The sequence below is a fragment of the Cheilinus undulatus genome, linkage group 11, assembly GCF_018320785.1.
Source record: "Cheilinus undulatus linkage group 11, ASM1832078v1, whole genome shotgun sequence".
Lineage (NCBI taxonomy): Eukaryota > Metazoa > Chordata > Actinopteri > Labriformes > Labridae > Cheilinus > Cheilinus undulatus.
Window position 1 is genome coordinate 25,401,396 of NC_054875.1, and position 19,664 is coordinate 25,421,059.

Sequence of the window (19,664 nt, forward strand, 5' to 3'; positions counted from 1 at the left end):
CATTTAAGTTGCCTTAATAAATTTGGCTCACGAAAAATAAAAATAATGACAAAATCACTCTGCCAGTTAGGCAGAGGTGTGCACAGACTTTTTCAAGAGCAGGGGCGGAAAGAAAAAAAAGGGCACATACAGTACGTTCTCGCCACTGAAGAGGGCACTAAGTTTCGCATGTTTTCGAGGGCACTTTAGACATGTCTGTATGTTATACAAATGGCACATTATATAGCCTTGCCTTGAACTGGAAACACAGAGGTAGTGTCATCTAAGACCCGATAGGTATAAATAGGTTTGAAGAGCTACCCTTACTATACAATATCAGGCTTAAAATCAGAGTGGTGGTGTTTCATTATTTGAATTGCATTTAGAGAACAAGCCAATATTGTTTGAAACTAAAGAGATATCTTGGCATATTATTTTGAAGTAAGGGGGCTTGAATCTTAAATTACCTGGAAAGAAACTATTTCATTTCCAATTTGGAGTAATCCTGCAGATTAACTGACAGATTACAATTTTACCAGGCCAGAGCATAATCCTTATTAATGTGTATTATGAAAGTAACTCTTCTAGCTGAGATGAAATGTGGCAGCGGAACAGTCAGAGCCACAGGATAAAAGGTTTTGTTGCATTTTAAGGGGCACTAAGACCCAGCAGAGGGTCGAGCGCTGACTGAAGAGAAGCTGGTTAGTAGAATGAGAGTATGGCTGGGAGCCAGCATTGGACAGGACAGCCAAGGAGAGGCATATCAGATTACACTGCATGCACATGCTTGGAGAGATGGGAACCGATAGACACCGTGCTGCACAGAAGCATTTCCTCGAGCCAGGCTCTATCATATACATCTGTAGGATCTATAGCCAGCCAGCTGGAAAGATAATGCAGATTTTTACATTGATAGCGCGTAGTGAAGTGGTCTTAGAGGGAAGCAAGTAACGTTAATTTTGACCATATTTTACATTGAACACCCCTTGAGTTGTGATCCTCATTGACATCTACATGTGAGCTGGAATGAATAGGAAATGGGAAATCTATAGCTCTTTGTAGCTTTCAGAAACCTATGGGACATTACTCTTACTTCATTTAATTCATATCCTCCCCCCTCCCTAAAGATTTCCTTATGCACATCATTCATTATGAGGCGGTGTAATTGCATTCAGTGTCATTACACTGAATCTGTCAGGTGAATCATAATTCAGTTATCAAGGGGGTATAATCTCTGTGGGTATGTTAAGTTATAAGAAACCTCATTGCATCAGCATTCTAGTCTTTCATCTAAAGGAGTTTTCATATTAAGTACACCATGCAAGGATAATTTCTAAACAAAATCCTCTCTGTCTTTTAGGTATGGGAAAATCGTATCAACCAAAGCCATCCTGGACAAGACTACAAACAAGTGCAAAGGTGAGGTTTTAAAGTCATCAGCTGATTGAGGTAACTGTTGAGCAGAGGTTAAAGGACAGGTTGTACAGAGACAGACAAGTATGTCAGTGTGTCATTTCTCACCCGAACACCTATAAAAGTCTCAGTTGTATGGCAAGCACGGTGAGGCTATTTATACTGTTAGTAACACAAGTCTCAGGGTCACTGGAAGATAGAGAGGCTTCATGGGAGTCAGAATTTAACTGTAGTCAATGTTGGACAAAGGCACCATAACAAGTAACAGGGACACATTCTTACCAAATTGCTTTTAATACTTTTCTTTCATTTTTGACAACAGTTAGATTATAATATAGCTTTATAATGATTGATCACCACATAGGGAAAAACGGGTGTTTGTCCTTTTATCCTGATATCTTTGGAGTGAACAACTGCACCTTTAATTATCGCGTTAAAATTGGTTTTAATTCCATACTTGCGGCTGTAAACTCATTCAAGTAAATCCGTACAAGAACACATAAATTCCATATTGAATTTGGATGCTGCAAAATAGATTTCGAACCCCAGAATGTCTGGAAATAAAAACTTTTAGCATGTTTGCTAAAGCAGTCTATTGTAACTTTTTGTCTCCAGGATGTTCACACATTCATTAACACCTGAAGGGTCTCTTATATCTGCTCTTGTGTGATGTGTGTGGAAAGTTACAGCACAATGCTGATACTTTCTTTTCTGTCCAGGTGTTTGCTTTGGGTGGAAGGTTTAAACATCACACTATACCAATTTCACAGGTGTGCATTTTGTGACGTAACATGGGAAGTGTTGCATAATGTTACACTTGTTCTCCGTTGAGAAGTAAATTGCCTTCTTTAAGTGTTAACTTTCCTAGAACTTTTCCATATGTTATCAGTGTGGTTGTATGTAGTGAATCACAGAAAATGATTCTAGATTGAAAGGGAGTGGGGGATATCAGGGTATTTTTTTACTTCATTATGAATTTAACTGGTTTAGAAGGTATGCATGATATTATCAACATGCAATGTCACCCATAAAGGGGGGGGGGGCTTTCTAGGGTCCTGTCAGATGAGGGGTCATGGAGGTCAGCAAATCATGGTCCACTGTAAAGTTTAGCTGTGACAACCACATTTTAGTTTTTAGCTAAATAATAGCCGCTCTTATCAAAGCAGCAAATATATACTTATATTTGCTGTAGTATCTAGTATGCCTTAAAATGTAAACCACTTTTCTTTTCACAGATTTACCTTTCTTTGGTAACATTATCATATGGATGGGTACATAAAACTAAACGATTTGGCAAGTAAATTCAGACTTCATAGCTATGACATGATATGCACAAATGTCCAGGATGCCAAAAAAATAAAGAAAGAAGAAACTGAGGCAACGCTGGCAAATATGGATGTAAAAAGTAGTGAAAATTGATTAAAAGGGGTGTGAAAATGGATATAAAAAGTGGTAAAAGGGGGTTCAAAACTGGCCAAATGGCCTTAACATGGTAAAAAAAAGGGTGGAAAATGTGTTTACATTAGATTATTGTGTCAAAAATGGGTTTGAACTGGAAAACTGGGTCAAAAGTGACTTAAAAGTGGTACAGAATGTGGTGAAAAGAGGTTAAAAAGGATTAAAATTGGGTTTAAAGTAGCTAAATGGGCAGAAAATGTGGTGAAATTAGATTTTTTAAATTGCTAAAATTGATTAAATATGACAACAAAGACTTCACAGTGGCAAAAATTAGTTTTAAGTTGCAAAAATTGGTTAAGGGAGGCAAAAGTGGTCAAAAAAGCCAGAAACTGAGGAAAAGTGGGATATGTTGGTGGCAAAAAGGGGTGAAAAAGTGGTTAAAAAGTGGTACAAATGAGTAATTTTGACATCAGAAGTCAGTAATAGCTTGACAAACCCTTCAGCTCCAAAACGAGGTAACTGTTAGCTAGGACGCATGCTAGCACCAATGTTACTGATCCACATACTGATTGATACCATCAATTAATCAAAACTAGGGAGGGCCCACCTGCTGGGTATGTCTGTCAGGGCTCCAGCCTCTGGCAGGTTATCAGTATTGTCTGATTTTAGCTTAAAAGTGAATAATCATGAATGGGAGATATGAACATTTCTGCCAATATTTACAGCTCATATGTTTTACTATAAAACCCGCCTATATCAGATGTAAATATTGGCTGTATGAACAAATAAGTTAGTGGAGTTTTGGCTGGATCAACAGGCCTATGTCGGCTGAAGTCTTTTTATTCATTCATCATTGTTCCTTACACTTAAAATGATGTGTACTAAGGACTAAAGTTAAAGTGCATCTATTGGCTTAAGTTCATTTGTAAACATAATTAGGTCATTATCGGGGATCAGCACAAATCCAGTGTGGTGCATCCCTAGTTTCCAGTCTTGAGTCCTTTTTCTTTCAAACGTCCATCTTAGATCAGATGTTACTACTTCCTACAGGCTAAACTCTTTGTCCATCAGATGTCTGATTTCTGGACTGACCTTTTCTAAATCAAACTTTAAAAAGGTTTAAAATAATCGTAATTTGGGGTTGAAACACTTAAAATCTGGAATTTTTTCAGTGGTTGAATGCTGATTTAAGGCAGTGCGTATTTCAGACATAGCTGGCTGGCTGTTTAGATTCAAACAGTACCACCCTGTTAGTTTCATTTGTTCAGATCACATGTCTGTGTTTGCAGAGTCCAGCACTATGCATTATATCACATTGTCATAACTCATATGTGTTGCTGTGTGTCCGTACCTGCAGGCTATGGCTTTGTGGACTTTGACAGTCCGGCCTCGGCTCAGAAGGCTGTGACGGCACTGAAGGCGGGTGGCGTCCAGGCTCAGATGGCAAAGGTAAGACGCCTGCGTATAGATGCTGGTGTTAGTTTTTAGCTGGCTTACTTCTTTCAGCTTGTTTTATTTGGGGGATTTTAGAGTGACTCAGCAAAAAAGTGTAATTATTAATTAACAATTCATTGTTGAGCTTGCAGCAGAATGTGATCCTAGTAAAGTTCTCTGCAAAAGCCACCCCACTCTCTCTCTCTCTATGTTGCCATGATTCATAAATATAAGCCAGTTAAGCCTCAGTTTGTGTGTAGGTGCATGCCCATGTGTTTTCCTGGGAGTTGCTCTTCCTGCACATAAGGGTGTATGCCTAAATCAGTGTATTTATGGGTATTAATGCCCTGTAAAAACTGTGTGTGTAAACAAGAGTTCATGGATGCACATAGGTACAACTGTGTACATGCTGTATATGTGTATGCGCTGTACTACATAGTGGTGATGGTGTATAGGGAGCATGCTGCCTATACAAAGGACCTGTCTGTTCTCCCTGGTGGCATCTGACTCAGTGTCTGAGCAGCTCCCCAGTCAGCAGGGCCCTCTGCCCAGCCACCCGTCCGCCCTGTCAACACACATGCACTCCACCAGCCTTGCCTCAACCAGATTATGACACACACGCATAAGCTTGCACATGCACACGCACTCATCCAACACCCTGGGAAAGCTGATCTCTGGTTAAGCTGGATCACCGACATTCATACGGCTCCTTGCTCACAAAATAACTCAATTCCCCTCTCCGGGGTTTACAACAGGGCTTATGTTAGCGTCACTTTATGACTCAGTCTGACTCATTCGTGGTTGAAACCCACAGCAGGTCTTCTTCGCTCACCTCGCTCTCCTGGGTTTGAGCTTCATCTGTTTGCACTGCTGCGAGAGGGGGAAAAGGAGAAGGAAGGTGAAGGAGAAATCACCTTCACCACAGGTCGCGGCAATTGCACATGCATTATTCATTAGATGGAAATTAATTCGCGCTGCATTTACAGGTTTTTAATCACATTTGCACTCTGAGATAATGAATATGCAGAATGGTTAGAGGGTGATGCAGACTGGTTATCTTACAAGATGCTGATGCTCAAATCAAATTTGTTTGAACAGCAGGCAAAAAGAGAAGAGTTCAAGATCATTAAAGGAAACAGGCATTTAAATTAATTTGATGTCATTTTGGAACTAATTTAAATTCCTAAAGGTGCATATTTGTGCAATTTATGCACGCCAATACATCTTGCCTCTGTGCCTGCATTCAAGGTCAGGATTACCCCATGAATTTAACCTCCTGAATGCATGTGGCTTGTTATTAATATGACCCAGGAAACAGGGTGATAATGTTTGTCTGGTTGAGAGATAATAGCACAATGCTTTAGATGTTTTTTAGGTCAGTCAGAAGGTCTTTGTCCAAAGCGTCTCTGCTGTGCTTCTCTATCGACTGAAAGCACATAATCATTTTAGATCATCCATGGTTGGAGAGCCATTTTGAAATGTAATTACGCTTTGATATCACATTACCTGGATCCTGCGCTTTCATCCTCTTAAGAGGCTTGTCCCGCACAATGAGCCTGTCTTCTACCCTTATGGTAATAATATATGGCTGATGGAGAGAGGAGTGTGAAGAAGAAAAAGGAGCTAGATGGATGACTAAGAGTAGAAGAGACAGAAAAAGAGAGACAAGTTCAGCTGAAGTCCAGCCAGAATACTATCTGCACCATTTTTAAATGGCGTTTTTTCTCATTAGACTTCATCTATGCAGCTTTCTTCTCATGCAAAGCCAAAATGAAATAATCCCTCAACTTCAAACCCCTATACAATTTCTGTCTTCTAATCTGATATTTGGTGGTTTGCCGACTCTGTGATAATGAAAACTAAGAGCTCAGTCTGTTCCACTTCCTCATTCTTTAATCCTCTTTTGGCTTCTCTATGTTCAGCAACAGGAGCAGGACCCGACCAATTTATACATCTCTAACCTGCCTCTGTCCATGGATGAGCAGGAGCTGGAGAACATGCTGAAGCCCTTCAGTCAGGCCATTTCCACTCGCATCCTCCGTGACGCCAACGGAACCAGCCGAGGAGTGGGCTTCGCCAGGTAAATACTGTCTGTCACATATGGTTTGAAATGATTGGTGAAGGTGTATGCATGTGTGCTTTGAGGAAAATACAAAGTTACTTGAAGAAAATTAAAAATCAAAGTATTCAATGCCAGGTTACAGGTACAATTCTCAGCATTAATCACAGTGACTGTGCCCTCTGGTGGCCAGTACTGAACAAAAATCTCCAAGTGGAAGCATTTATCTCCCAACTTGCTTTGGAAATCTTATTTAAGCAACTTTACTTTCAGCAATTGCGGAAAAAATATTTTGTTTAGATTAAAAAAAGACAACATAAGTGGACTACAGCTGTCAACACTGGAGATAAACACATAGATTAAATAATAATAATTTGAGAATCTTATATCTTTATGAAGGAATCTAAGATCCCTAGGAACTGCTAAGATACAGCACAGAACCATACCAGGCCTCTGGTGGAGGACCAGAGCATGGCAACGATACAAGACCCCCTAAAGTGGGAAAAAGTTAAAAGAAAACATTTAATCAAATAATACAAGTAAATTGAGAATTTAAAAAGGGGAGAAAAACAAACAATAAATTCACTGTTTATTTTACTTGTTTTTATTTCCAGTGTTTATTCTGCCTGCCTGGTTAATTCTTAAAACTGTCTTAATTGCTTTTTTTGTTTCCCTTTTTGTATTTCATATCTCATTTTATTGCTTCCACCCTCTTTTATTGTTCGTATCTCTTTTATTGCTTTATTTTTTTTTTTTTTTTCTATAATTGCTTCAGTCATTTAAATCTTTGGTCCTCATGGTCTCAACTTATGCTGGGTTCTTGTGCTGCCTAGTTCCTGATGTATTGCTCCAGTTCTTATGTGTTTCCTGGGTTCTTAGGTACTGTCTGGGTGTTACTGGGTGTTAATATGTTGCCTGGGTCCTTATGGGTTCTTTTGTGTTTCTTTGGAATGTGTGGGCTCCTAACTGTTGCCTGGGTTTTTATGGTTTCTCATGTGTTGCCTGGGTTCTTATGGAAACTAATGTTTTACCTGGGTTGTTATGTGTTGCTTAGGTTCTATACAGATTCTTATATGTTGTGTTGGTTCTAATGGGTTCCTATATGTTGTGCTGGTTGTAATGGTTCTTATATGTTGTGTTGGTTCTAATGGGTTCTTATATGTTGTGCTGGTTGTAATGGTTCTTATATGTTGTGTTGGTTCTAATGGGTTCTTATATGTTGTGCTGGTTGTAATGGTTCTTATATGTTGTGTTGGTTCTAATGGGTTCTTATATGTTGTGCTGGTTGTAATGGTTCTTATATGTTGTGTTGGTTCTAATGGGTTCTTATGTGTTGTGTTGGTTCCTGTATGTTGCCATGGTTTTAATGTGTAGCCTGGGATTTAATGGGTTCTTATTTTTTACCTGGGTTCTTATGGGTTATTATGTTTTACCTGGGTTCTTTCGGTTCTTATGTACTGTGTGGGTTCATAGAGGTTCTTAAGGATTTTTTACATATTGCCTTGGTTCTTATTTGTTTCCTCAGTTTCATATGATGCTGATGACTTATGATGTCTAGGTTCTGATAACATCTAAGCAAAATGTAAAGATGTTGGTTGGGTGTTTGTAATTTATTTGCTTGGGGGCTTTTGCTATTTCTTTGTTTTTCTTTTTTGCGTGTCTTATGCTTTTGTTTGCATTCTGGTGCTTTGTTCTTTTGTATGCCTCTACATGTGTTAAAGCAGTTTATAAACGCTTATTTTGAAAATAATTTACAAATTAATAATGACATCATTATTATCATTATTTAAACGTATTTCCTTACAACTGCAGATTTACTTAAACTTTGTAGTCTGTTATTGATATTGTTTTGTCTAAAGGAGTGAAGTAATTTTGCATTCATTTAAGATGATGAACCCTCCGACTTAAAGCGATGCATTTAAACTGATAAAGCTCCAAACACAGGGATTCTTGTAATATTATTTTGCCTTTTTCCACAGGATGGAGTCAACAGAGAAATGTGAGGCCATTATCCAACATTTTAATGGGAAATATATTAAAACTCCACCTGGAGTTCCAGGTGAGGTCTCTTGTTGCTGTTTCTTGTGTTTGAGATTACATCTCACATCTAAATGTGTGAACATCTTTATGTATGTTTATTTTTTTATGTATCTGACTGTTTTCAGTGCCGTCCGAGCCCTTGTTGTGTAAATTTGCTGATGGAGGCCAGAAGAAGCGTCAGAGCCAAGGGAAATATCTTCAGAATGGTCGGCCCTGGACAAGAGATGGGGAGAGTGTGGGTACTAAGTGTCCAAATGGCTTTTGGGTAAACGTAGCTTGGGTTACTGTTCATTATAACACAGTCCTTTGTCTTTCTCTCTTCAGGGAGGAATGACCCTAACTTATGACCCCACCACAGCCTTACAGAATGGGTCAGTTCGACTTGTGTGTCACATCACTTGTGCATTCCCAGAGGGAGTGCAAGGATTTTATAGTGACATTTCTGTGTCTCTCTCTCTTTCTCTCTCTTTCTCTCTCTCTCTCTCTCTCTCTCTCTAGGTTCTACTCCTCACCTTACAGCATTGCCCCAAACCGGATGATCGGGCCGTCCTCCCTGTCCCCATATATGCATTCACCTGTGTCCACATACCAGGTATTATCAGACCTCCAGAGCTTATGAACCACCTCATATTTACCCACCTGTAACTCATTTTGAGATCTAATCCTGGTACATGCGCAGGTACACAACCCATCCTGGATACATCACCAGTCCTACATCATGCCGCCCACAGTAAGTGTCTCCTGTTTTTGTTGTCTAACATTGTCACTGCTAGTTTGAATGAGAGTGTCTTCAAGCTTACAAGAGCAAACAACTTTTTTTTTGTTGTCCAGGGAGCAGTCCTGACGCCAGGAATGGACCACACCATGTCCATCCAGCCCACCTCTATGATCGGGCCTCTGACACAGCAGCTCAGCCACCTCTCCATGGGCAGCAGTGGCACAGTCAGTACACTCATTATCATTTAACAACAAAACCTGAAATGCTTAAGGTAAAAGTTTGGTGTAGTAAAATATAGGTTTTGTTTTTACATATTGGGAACAATTTTTAAGTTTGATATTTATCTTTAAACTCCATCAAAATTAAAATGAAGTTAAAATGTTTGCTTAAAGTATTTAAATGTTTTCAGTCCCTAAACTTGAAATGCTTTGGAACATTTTACAGATAAATAGCTGTACAAAGGAAAGAAAAAAGGTCTGTTGTGAGTGATGTACGCATCTATTGTAGCTGTTTTTGAATGTTTTTTTCAAAGTATCCCTGTTTTCCCTTTGTCATGTTTTTTGCTCAATAATTATATACAGTCTAAATGTAGGGATGCGTAGTTACATTTTTTTTAGATGTAGGTTTACTGTGCTCTCTACTTTTCATAGTGGCAGTTTTAAACAAATAATTAAAATATACAAAAAGGCAAAATATATCATGAAAATATACACACATCAAATATTGATACAGACACTTATAAATGCGGGTAACACCCAGAACAGTATACTATCTTCTGATTTGTTATTTACAAGAAGTGCAGCTGTGACTGATGTTTATAATGTTTATATAAAACCCTTGACCTTCTTGACCATAACTGAATAAATTCAATATATCCTCACACTCAAAAGATAAATTAACATTAATGTGACCTGTAAGAAGATGAACTTTAGAAAAAAAGGTGCAAAAATCAAAAGGTTTTTCATATTGAATTAGCTTTCTAATTTTGACCAAAAATGTCTAACTGTCGGACATTCCCTTATACGTGGCATTGATTGGAGTCTTGGCTCCTTTGTTGCTTCCAAGTTGCTATTTTTTATGGGTTTTTTCCATCCATCCATTTTCTATACCACTTATCCCACTGTGGGTTGCGGGGACGTTATGTTTGTTTGTTTGTTTATTCCCTAGACATCAATGAAATTTCTAAGCTGAAATAATTTTTAACAGCAAAGACATGAGGATGAGTGCTACATGGGATAAAAATGTCAGTAAAAAAGTACCCTGGCTCAGGTGCTCTTCAGGATGGGTGGACAAAATGTCGAACAAAACTGAAGATCCGGGGCACTCTGATGCGATTAGAAATCTTTTTAACCAGGGATGTCTACGCATTTCGACTCACAACAAGTCTTCATCAGGACATGATAGATGGATTAAAAATAAACAGGTGTTTGTCATGTGACATGCCACCTGACAAAGGTCACAACAGCTCCAAAAATAGACACATTTTTAAAACAGCAGACGTAAAGTGCAAAAACAACCACATTTTTGTAATACCATGACATGGTTTACACCAATACAATTTTTTAAAAAATGACTGAGAATTGTCAGCATAAAAAACATCAATATGGACTCTAGAGAGACATCCTATGACAACAAGATCAATAATGTGCAAAAGAATTATTGTATGTGCTGCACATTATTGATCTTGTTGCTGTAGGATGTCTCTCTAGGGTCTATATTGATTTTTTTTGTGGTGACTATTCTCAATTGTTGTTTTTCTTTTTTTTTTTTAGGTGTATAAACATGGTTGACTGCAATTTCTACTATGAACTGTATTTGTAAATAATCTTGCAAGTCACTCTTTTATTTTTATATTTTAAAGTCTTTTGTCAAAGAAAAATGTATTTTCATTTTCTGTAAACCATGAAACTATTTATAATCATTTATCCCTTTAGGATTTGTTTATCCAATAAGATGTTTTGTTTTTTTTTTTTTTTACTTTTACTAGGTTATTAACATCACATGTATTCATTAAAATATATATTTTAACCAGTTTAACATTATCATAAAACACACAAACATACCAAACAGGTTGAGCCTCCCAGTCCCAACCCCCAACATAAAAACTGTTCACAAATATAATGAATAGTAACTATAATAAAAGAAACAAGAACTGAATAAATGGGATTAGATTATAGATAGGGGAGAAAAAATGGGTTATTAAATTTGGTCAAGTTAAGACCAAATGACCACCCTTACCATGCACAGAAATAATCCAGCTTGCTCTAAACTGTCAGATATCCATTGCATTAGCCATCCAAATACTGAATAGAGTCAATAATGGACAGAAAAAAGACCCCAAGTCTTTTTTTTTTAATTATCAGAGCAACCTCTAGTGCTTTAGCTTTATCTTTTCTGTATAAGGGAAAAACATTAAAACTCTCAGCCAAGAATTAGGAGATTGATTTTTGATCTTTCCAATGTAAGATTTAATTTCTTAAGATGATTATAACACATTTTTCTTTTTAAGTTTACATTCACATTGTAATGAACTGTGAGTAATTTATTCAGTCTGGTAAAAGTACATGATGTAAGCGTCCTAGATAAATTGTTTCAGTATAGTGTGTGTTGCTGACATGAAAATAAAAGAATAGGTTTAAAACTTTAAAAGAAAAAAAAAAAAACTTATAGTATAGCTCAACAGATAATTTCCTGCTTCTTTTGTAGTATTAAACACCTGATGACCGACACCCTTTGGGATCCAAACAGCAACACAAAAACATCAAACTTATGTATGCAAAAGTTGCATGATGTGATGTCATTGATATATAAGTAGATATTTTAATCCTCATCAGTTAAAAAGTTTCAAAAAGATGCAGAGACTGACTTTTAAAAGGACTTAATCCAGTACATTTAAGATCTGCCAAATCACATGGGTGGAGATAACCAGACTTTATTGTAGCAAATAAACAGTTAAAGAACTGTTTTAGTCCGACGAAGATATATGAATTTTGTATATTGTATCATTATTGCTGTCTTATCTCATGTTAAATGGATTTTTCCTGTATAATCTCCTTCAGTATATGCCTGCAAACACATCTATGCAGGGGACCTACATTCCCCAGTACACCCAAGTGCCTGCCACCAACATCTCAGTCGAGGTAATGTCCTCTTTTATGAGAGCAGAGTACCACTAAAGTATTGTGTGAAACTCAAACTCATGGTTTTAATATTCACTTCCTCCCTCTCAGGAAAGTGCCGTCCAACCACCTGTTGCCATAGAGACACCCACAGAACACACAACCTACTCCTACCAGCATAACAAGTGAAGAGGTGGGTTCTGACCATTGTGAGACTGTGTGCTTGTTTCGCATGCATCAAAACCAAAGAGCATTTTTTGTCTGGCTATCATGTCTCTGTGTAGGGGACTGTGTAGGAGAGAAAAAGAACTTTATTAATTGTAAAGGGGTCACATTGGTCCAACACAGCAGTACAACATACTGTAACTGTAGCATAACAGATCATTAAACATAAAATACAAAAACATAACATGTACTTTGGACAACTGTGGTCATTGCTGTCTATCACTGGATTGCTCAGGATGACAATGACACTCCATTCAGCAGATAAAGATGCTGACATCTTATCTCCACATTCATACACACAACAAGAGCAAACTCCACAAAGCTGCCAAACTTTACAGGGCTGTTGGTGCTTAGAGATGACGAGCAGGGTATGCTTTGTAAATCGCACACTGAAATGGAGTAGATAGCGAGGATAATGAGTGTGATTCATACTGCTATTTGCCACCATAATCCTTTTGTCTTTATCAATCAGGATGTTATGAATTAAGATATCCTTATTAGTTTGGTTGGCAAAATGGTTGTGGTTTATGTTGTCACCTCAATTTTGTTATGAAAAAGATGCCAACAAATTCTTCTTCTAATAATGTTTACATAATTAACACAGCGGCACCGCCAAGTGTCGAAACTAAGAAGTGCTTTACAGTGAGGTACAACTTCATGTTCTTATTTGAGAAATATTTCTTTTTCTTTCTTTCTTTTTTTCTTTCTTTTTTTCTTAAATTTTCAATGGGCCTTTCAAAAAATGGACCAAAGATCAAATGTGGTTGATGAGCTATAGCTATGCCACTCCTGATATAACTCATAAAGGACTAGTAATTTTACAATTAACAGTATACTTTAGAAAATAAATATGCAATTCATCCCAATAATAGAAAAGTAATATTCTCCTTTAATACAAAAAAGTGACTGTGCATAATGATGAGAAAAATGTAGCAACAAGTTAAAAAAAAGTATTATGCGTGACATAAAAAGTCATGTTGCCTATGTTTAAAACATTTCTAAAAGGACAATATTGAACATAGTATTTCTAAATAGATGCAACCGTTTATAATCTGAAAATAATATTTCACATCAGAAAAAAAATATATACAGTGCTTAACAAATTTATTAGACCACTTGTCATATTTGTCTCAAAGACCATCCAGCATCATAAAGTGCTTTAATGCAGACTCTTTCATTTTCAGTGAGCTCTCCACGTTTTACCATTTTGAACAGGAATGAGGGATTTCAAACTAAATTCACACAAATTTGAGCCGCCTCACTGGGCTTCTTTGAGAAGTCAGAAATTAATCAAGCATAACATTCAACCACTAAAACTAATTTTTCTGTTCAGGAATGCAAGTAAATAACTATAATTTGACATATTAATCAAGAAATAGTACCGTGCTTTACTATTTTTTCAGTTTTTTTGTAAATCAGTAAATTTGAAAATTCATGGATAACAATAATAATTATATTTTAGCATTAAAAATATCATTTAGGTTAAAGAGCTTCTACATATTGGTGTATTAACCATTGTAGAAACATAAAAAAATGATTTGGTAATTACCAGTGCTGTTAATTTAGGGCAGCTGTGGCATAAACCTTACTTTGGTTAGGGTTAGGGTGGTCTAATAAATTTGTTAAGCACTGTATATCAAAATTGAAAAGTAATATTGCACATTAGAAAAAATATATATATATATATATAAAATTGAAAACTAATATTGCACATAAGAAAAAAACAAGAGCCATGACAAAAATGAAAGTGATTTTTCACATTAGAAATAAACAAAATTAAAAAAAAAACATCAAAAAGTAATTCTGCACATTTGAAGAAACAAAATGATATTAAATTAAAAAGCAAAATCACATATTAAAAGATCAAAATATAACAAAACTGAATGTTTTATTGCACATTAGAAAAAAACAAAATTAAAAATTAATTCGGCACATTAGAACAAAACAAAATATAACAAAATTTAAAAGTAATATTGCACATTAGAAAAAACAAAATATATCAAAATTGAAAAGTAATATTGTGAGTGATTCAAAAGCAATATTAGGCACAATATAAATAATGATATCACACATCACATGAAAGTTCAATTACAAGTGATGCAAAAAATATTTCACATAATTGTAAAGTAAAATTTAAAAGATTTGAAAAGATGTATTGCATGACATTAAGTGTAATATTGCATTTAATGATAAAACTGCTACACACTATTGCTCAGTACTGACAAGCATGAAGCATAACATGAAACGTAATGTTGCAGATGACATGAAAAGTAATATTGCCCATTGTAATGATGATCAAACAGCCTGATATTATTATAAAACAAAATTGCACATGGTATAGAAAGTGTTAGCCCTTATTTGTAACTGGCTGATCCTGTCATCCCTTGTTAGATTTTCCTTTGGAGCGGGAGTGACCGTCAAAAAGGGCCTGAGCGCTGAAAATTCAGCACAGTGACTCTGCATGTGAGGCACCCTACACTCTGGAGGAACACGGACTGTTACACAGAACGGACGAACAAAAGATATTTTCTACTAACTCATATTTTAAAACAAACTCTGTTTTTCTCAAAGCAAGCGAGCAAAGCTGCAGGACCACACGCAAATGGAAGAGCAGAAGAGGGAGCATCTATTTTGATAACAGACACACACACTACAGGTTTTCTGAACCAGGAAAAGACCATTTCAACATCACGTTTTATTTTGAGTCTTGTTATTTTTGACCTTTTGTAAGATATCCTGTTTCACTTCACTTTTTTCATACTTTGAACTTGCCTTTTTGTACATAATTCTATGTTTTGCTGATTCTCACTCCATGTGTTAATTGATGCAAATGTTTGAATACGTAAAGCTCATGAAAACAAGCAGAAGTCTTTGAAAAAGCTGATGACTCATACTGTAAACTGATATGGTGCTGATTTGGATAAGCTCCTCTTCAAGTTTATCAGGTGGGAGACCTCACCTGAAGCTGCATCGCTTCTTTTGGCACTTGACTCTTATGATTTATAGTTTTAACAATCTTGACTAAAGCTTCAGACAATCAGAAGAAAAGGAAGAGAAAATGTAATGATGGTGGTCAGTAAGGGGAACCCTGCATATTAAGACATGTTGGCTTTATTTGGTAAAAGCAGTTTATATATGTTGTAAAAAGAAACACCTTAGATTTCTATATTTTGAGAATGTTTTTGTGCAAAGCATTTCCTGTAGTGATGTCAAATGGTTGCATTGCTCTTTTTTTGGCATGTCATCCTTAAAACTTTTTTCATTTGAACTAGAATGCAGTTTTAGTTAAAAGGATGACGAGGAAGAAGTTACAGTAGTGTAAACTGAAGTGAGTACAATCAAAGATATATGGATGCAGCCATTGAGATCACGCCCAGAATGCCTCCATGTGATCTATCTATTTAAAAGTTCCTCAGATGTTGAAATAAATGGTGCTTCTTTGTGCATCATACAGATGAATGACACTAATGTTAGTCCATTATGTCTTGATCTGCAGGGTTACCTTTTAGAGGAGACATCCGTTAAAGCATTCCAGCTATTATCACAGAAAGTTTGTTCTCTTGAGCTGCTCCTCTTGATTAAATCCAAAGTTTCCTTGCCAGGATTACGTCTCAAACAGAGCTGCCTGTAAATAAGAGATTTAATTGTATGTCGGCTTTATTTTGATTTCCTTATCTCCATGTAGTAAGACCTTGCTTATTTTCAAGGCATAAACCAAACATGACACATCCCTTTTATAAATAGTTAAACCTTAGTAGACGACAAAGGGGTACTTTCTAAAGTAAATACTGGATGTTTTTGTCATAACAGGAAGTTTTTACTACACAGACATGGAAATCAAACATAGAATGTGGCTCTGTCTGGTTATATTTTCAGAATAAAAGAAAACACTACCAAGGTTGATTACTTTATCAGCCAGTGTGGAGATCCTTTCATGCTGGCAGTTGCTGTTTTTTTTCACATCCACTTTTGCATTTCTGTTTTTCACCCACTTGTTTTTTTTTTACATTTCTTATTTAAAGTTTTTTTATTCCGTTTTTAATACTTTGAAGATTTGTCCTATTTTTCAAAGAAGCTTGGTTTTATTTTTATAGTGTGTTGTGTGCTTTAAATAGTGTTGACATTTTCAGATTTTCTTCTTTTGTTCATTTGGAAAGAGATTTGTTGTATGTTTGCATTCTGGTTTCAGTGCTGATGTCAAAGATGCTTTATTGTTTTTCTCACAGATGTGTCACTCCTGTCTCATCACAAATCACTTGTGTTTGCTCGGTTCACATCACTCGTTACAGAACTGTTCCCTATGCATTTGGGGGCAATATTAGATGTTCAATAACCTTGACTTACCTCATCCTGCCAGAGCAATGTACACTCACTATGTGTACAAGGTTTCACAGGCAATAACCAACTACCACAGATCTCATGGCTGTTCACAGCTGGTACTGTGTCCACCTCCTTTAACTCTTCCGTCCAGTTATCGGAAAATACGCCCAAAAGGTCTGCTGATCTATGCAATTTATCTACCATCCTTATGAAAATGCAATAATACAGCTATTCAAGAAACACCTCGCTTTATGACCTCACATCCTGGCTCTCATGGTGTTCATTTTTTATTTTGTAAAGGCTGAGATTTGTTTTTCTGACTGACACATTCATCCTTGGTTCATTCATGGCTGCATTAAAAGGGAACTATTTTAAACCAAATTGTGGTCATTCATATGACTGTTGGAAATGTAGAAGCTCTAGAAAAGGGCTTTGTTGTAATTCTCCATTCCATAATGTTGCAGTTTTAAATCTTCTGTCTGTCATGTCTACTCCTGTTGGTAAAGGGACCCTGCATATTTAAATTTAATGCATTCAGTCTTCAAAGAATTCAGACCTCCTTCACCTATTTCATTTTTTTAAGTTGCAGCCTGATTCTACAATTGTTTAAATTCATTTTTTCCTCTCATTAATCTACACTTGGTAACCCATTATGATAAAGTGAAAATGGGGTTTTTGAAATTTTTGCAGATTTATTAAGAGAAAAACTAAAATATTGCATTGATATAAGTTTTAGATCCTCTACTCAGTACTTAATTGAAGCAGCTTTGGTAACAATTCCAGCCTAGAGTCTTTCTGAATATGACACAAAAAGCTTTGACACCTGGATTGGGAGATTTTCTGCCATTCTTCTTTGCAAATCCTCTGAAGCTCAGTCACATTAGATGAGGACCGTCAGTGGACAGCCATTTTCAGGTCTCTCCAGACATGTTCGATAGGGTTCAAGCCACCCTAGGACATTCACAGAGTTGTCCCTAAGCCACTCTTTACTTTGCTCCATCCAGCTTCCCTTAACCCTAACCAGTCTCCCAGTCCTTACTGCTGAAAAACACCCCCACGGCATGATGCTGCCGCCACCATGCTTTACTGTTGGGAAGGTATTGGGCAGGTGAAGAGCGGTGCCTCTTTTCCTTACAGTATTTTGAATTGAAGCCAAACAGTTTAATCTTGGTTTCATTGGACAAGAGAATCATGTTTCTCACAATCTGAGAGCCCTTCAAGGGCTTTTTCTGCAAACTCCAAGCAGGCTTTTGTGTGTTTTGCACCAAGGAGACGCTTCTGTCTAACCACTCTGAAATAAAGCCAGATCAGTGGAGGACTGCAGTGATGGTTGTCCTTCTGGAATTTTGTCCCATCTCCACACGATTTCTGGAGCTCAGTCAGAGTGACCACCGGGTTCTCTTTTACTAACACCATCTCCCAAGATTGCTCAGTTTGGCCTGGCAACCGGCTCTTTAAAGAGTCCTTGTTGTGCCAAACTTCTTCCATTTGAGAATTATGGAGGCCACTGTGCTCTCAGGAACCTCCAGTGCACCAGACATTTTTGTAGCCTCCTTCCCCAGGTCTGTGTGCTGCAACAACCCTGTCTCTGAGCTCTGCAGGCAGTTCCTTTGACCTCATGGCATGGTTTTTGCTCTGATATGTATTCTCAGATGTGAGTTCTTCTATATAAGGGGTGTCTTTTCAAATCATATCCAATCAAATGAGTTTACCACAGGTGGAACATGAAACATGTCAGCAACAATGAAGAGAAATATGAGGAACCTGAGCTGAACTTCAAGAGTTTTTGCAAGGGGTCTAAAACCTGTCATTGTGATATTTTAGTTTTTCCTTTTAATGAATATGCAAAAAAATTCTAAAATTCTGCTTTCACTTTGTCATGATGAGGCATGGAGTGTACATTGAGGGAAAAGGGTTTTTGTACAGTAGCATCAGGCTGCAACGTAATAAAATTGAAAAAAAAAATGTAAGGGTTCTGAATACTTTTATGAATTTACCATACATTGTCCTTAGTGGATTAATATTAGTGTCTAAGATTAGATTGCTTCATTCTAAGAAAATGTAATAACTAGATTCACATGTAGGCTGCAATTGCTGTTCAATGCACTCCTGGCAGTGATGTCAAATGCTGTATTCCACATCTTCACTTCAATCTACATTACAGTAACTTCTTCCTTGTTGTTCTCTTCACTAAAGCTGCACTCAGGTTCAAATTAAAAAGTTAAAAGGATGAAACTCCTAACAATGCAACTGCTTGACATCACTGTAAGTGTGGACTGCACAAAAATGGCAGCCTACAAGTCAAATGAAAGAAATCTAGTAGCTTCTTTCAATTATAAACTTACGTTAGGGTCAGCATGCATGAATATGCAGTGTTCCTTCCACTTGATTTTCTGTTGAGTAACTGTTGCTGTTATCTCTCTAAAACCATAAAACTGTTCACTTCCAGGAGACAGTGAAACTTCACAAAAATGCCTTAGATTTCACTGAAGGGGACGCTGAAGTGCTTCTCAGATTTGTTTGAACTCTGACTGGAATTTTTTTTCTTCATGCACTGCTAATGTTGAAAAGATTTTTTTACTATGGAATTACTTGGAACAGAGATCTATGAAGCATAGCATAGATTATCACTTTTCAAATCCAAATACTGAAGAAAATCTGGTTACTTTAAAGGACTGTTGCTGCTAATTTTGGATTGCTAAATATTCAGAAATCTTTTAGCTGAAGGTCATGTTTTTAGGTCACACGTTGAGTCAGTTTAATGCTCATATTCATCTTTGTCTGTGCAGTCTTTGTTTTGTGAATCAAACAACCTCTCCTTAGTCCATGTTTGTCCGTGTTATGATGCAGCTCTTTGTCTTTCTTAGTAGAAAACAACCCTAAAGCTATTAAACTCTTACTTTGGTTTTAGTTTAAGCTTGTTTTTTAATAAAAGTTTTTTTTCCAGTGTGGTCTGCTT

At 36.8% G+C, this 19,664-nt stretch overlaps 1 protein-coding gene across 1 annotated transcript in view; it reads left to right on the forward strand.

Moving 5' to 3' along the window:
- Window positions 1-19,651, forward strand: part of rbms2b (RNA binding motif, single stranded interacting protein 2b) — a 32,680-nt gene extending 13,029 nt beyond the window's left edge. Inside the window, exons 3-14 of the mRNA XM_041799329.1 lie at window positions 1,340-1,398; window positions 4,148-4,239; window positions 6,147-6,304; window positions 8,263-8,342; window positions 8,449-8,558; window positions 8,648-8,694; window positions 8,822-8,915; window positions 9,003-9,053; window positions 9,155-9,265; window positions 12,101-12,181; window positions 12,272-12,353; window positions 14,777-19,651. Coding sequence (XP_041655263.1) covers window positions 1,340-1,398; window positions 4,148-4,239; window positions 6,147-6,304; window positions 8,263-8,342; window positions 8,449-8,558; window positions 8,648-8,694; window positions 8,822-8,915; window positions 9,003-9,053; window positions 9,155-9,265; window positions 12,101-12,181; window positions 12,272-12,349 — 961 coding nt within the window. The 3' untranslated portion in view covers window positions 12,350-12,353; window positions 14,777-19,651. The remainder of the gene's footprint in view (window positions 1-1,339; window positions 1,399-4,147; window positions 4,240-6,146; window positions 6,305-8,262; window positions 8,343-8,448; window positions 8,559-8,647; window positions 8,695-8,821; window positions 8,916-9,002; window positions 9,054-9,154; window positions 9,266-12,100; window positions 12,182-12,271; window positions 12,354-14,776) is intronic.
- The last annotated feature ends 13 nt before the right edge of the window (window positions 19,652-19,664 follow it).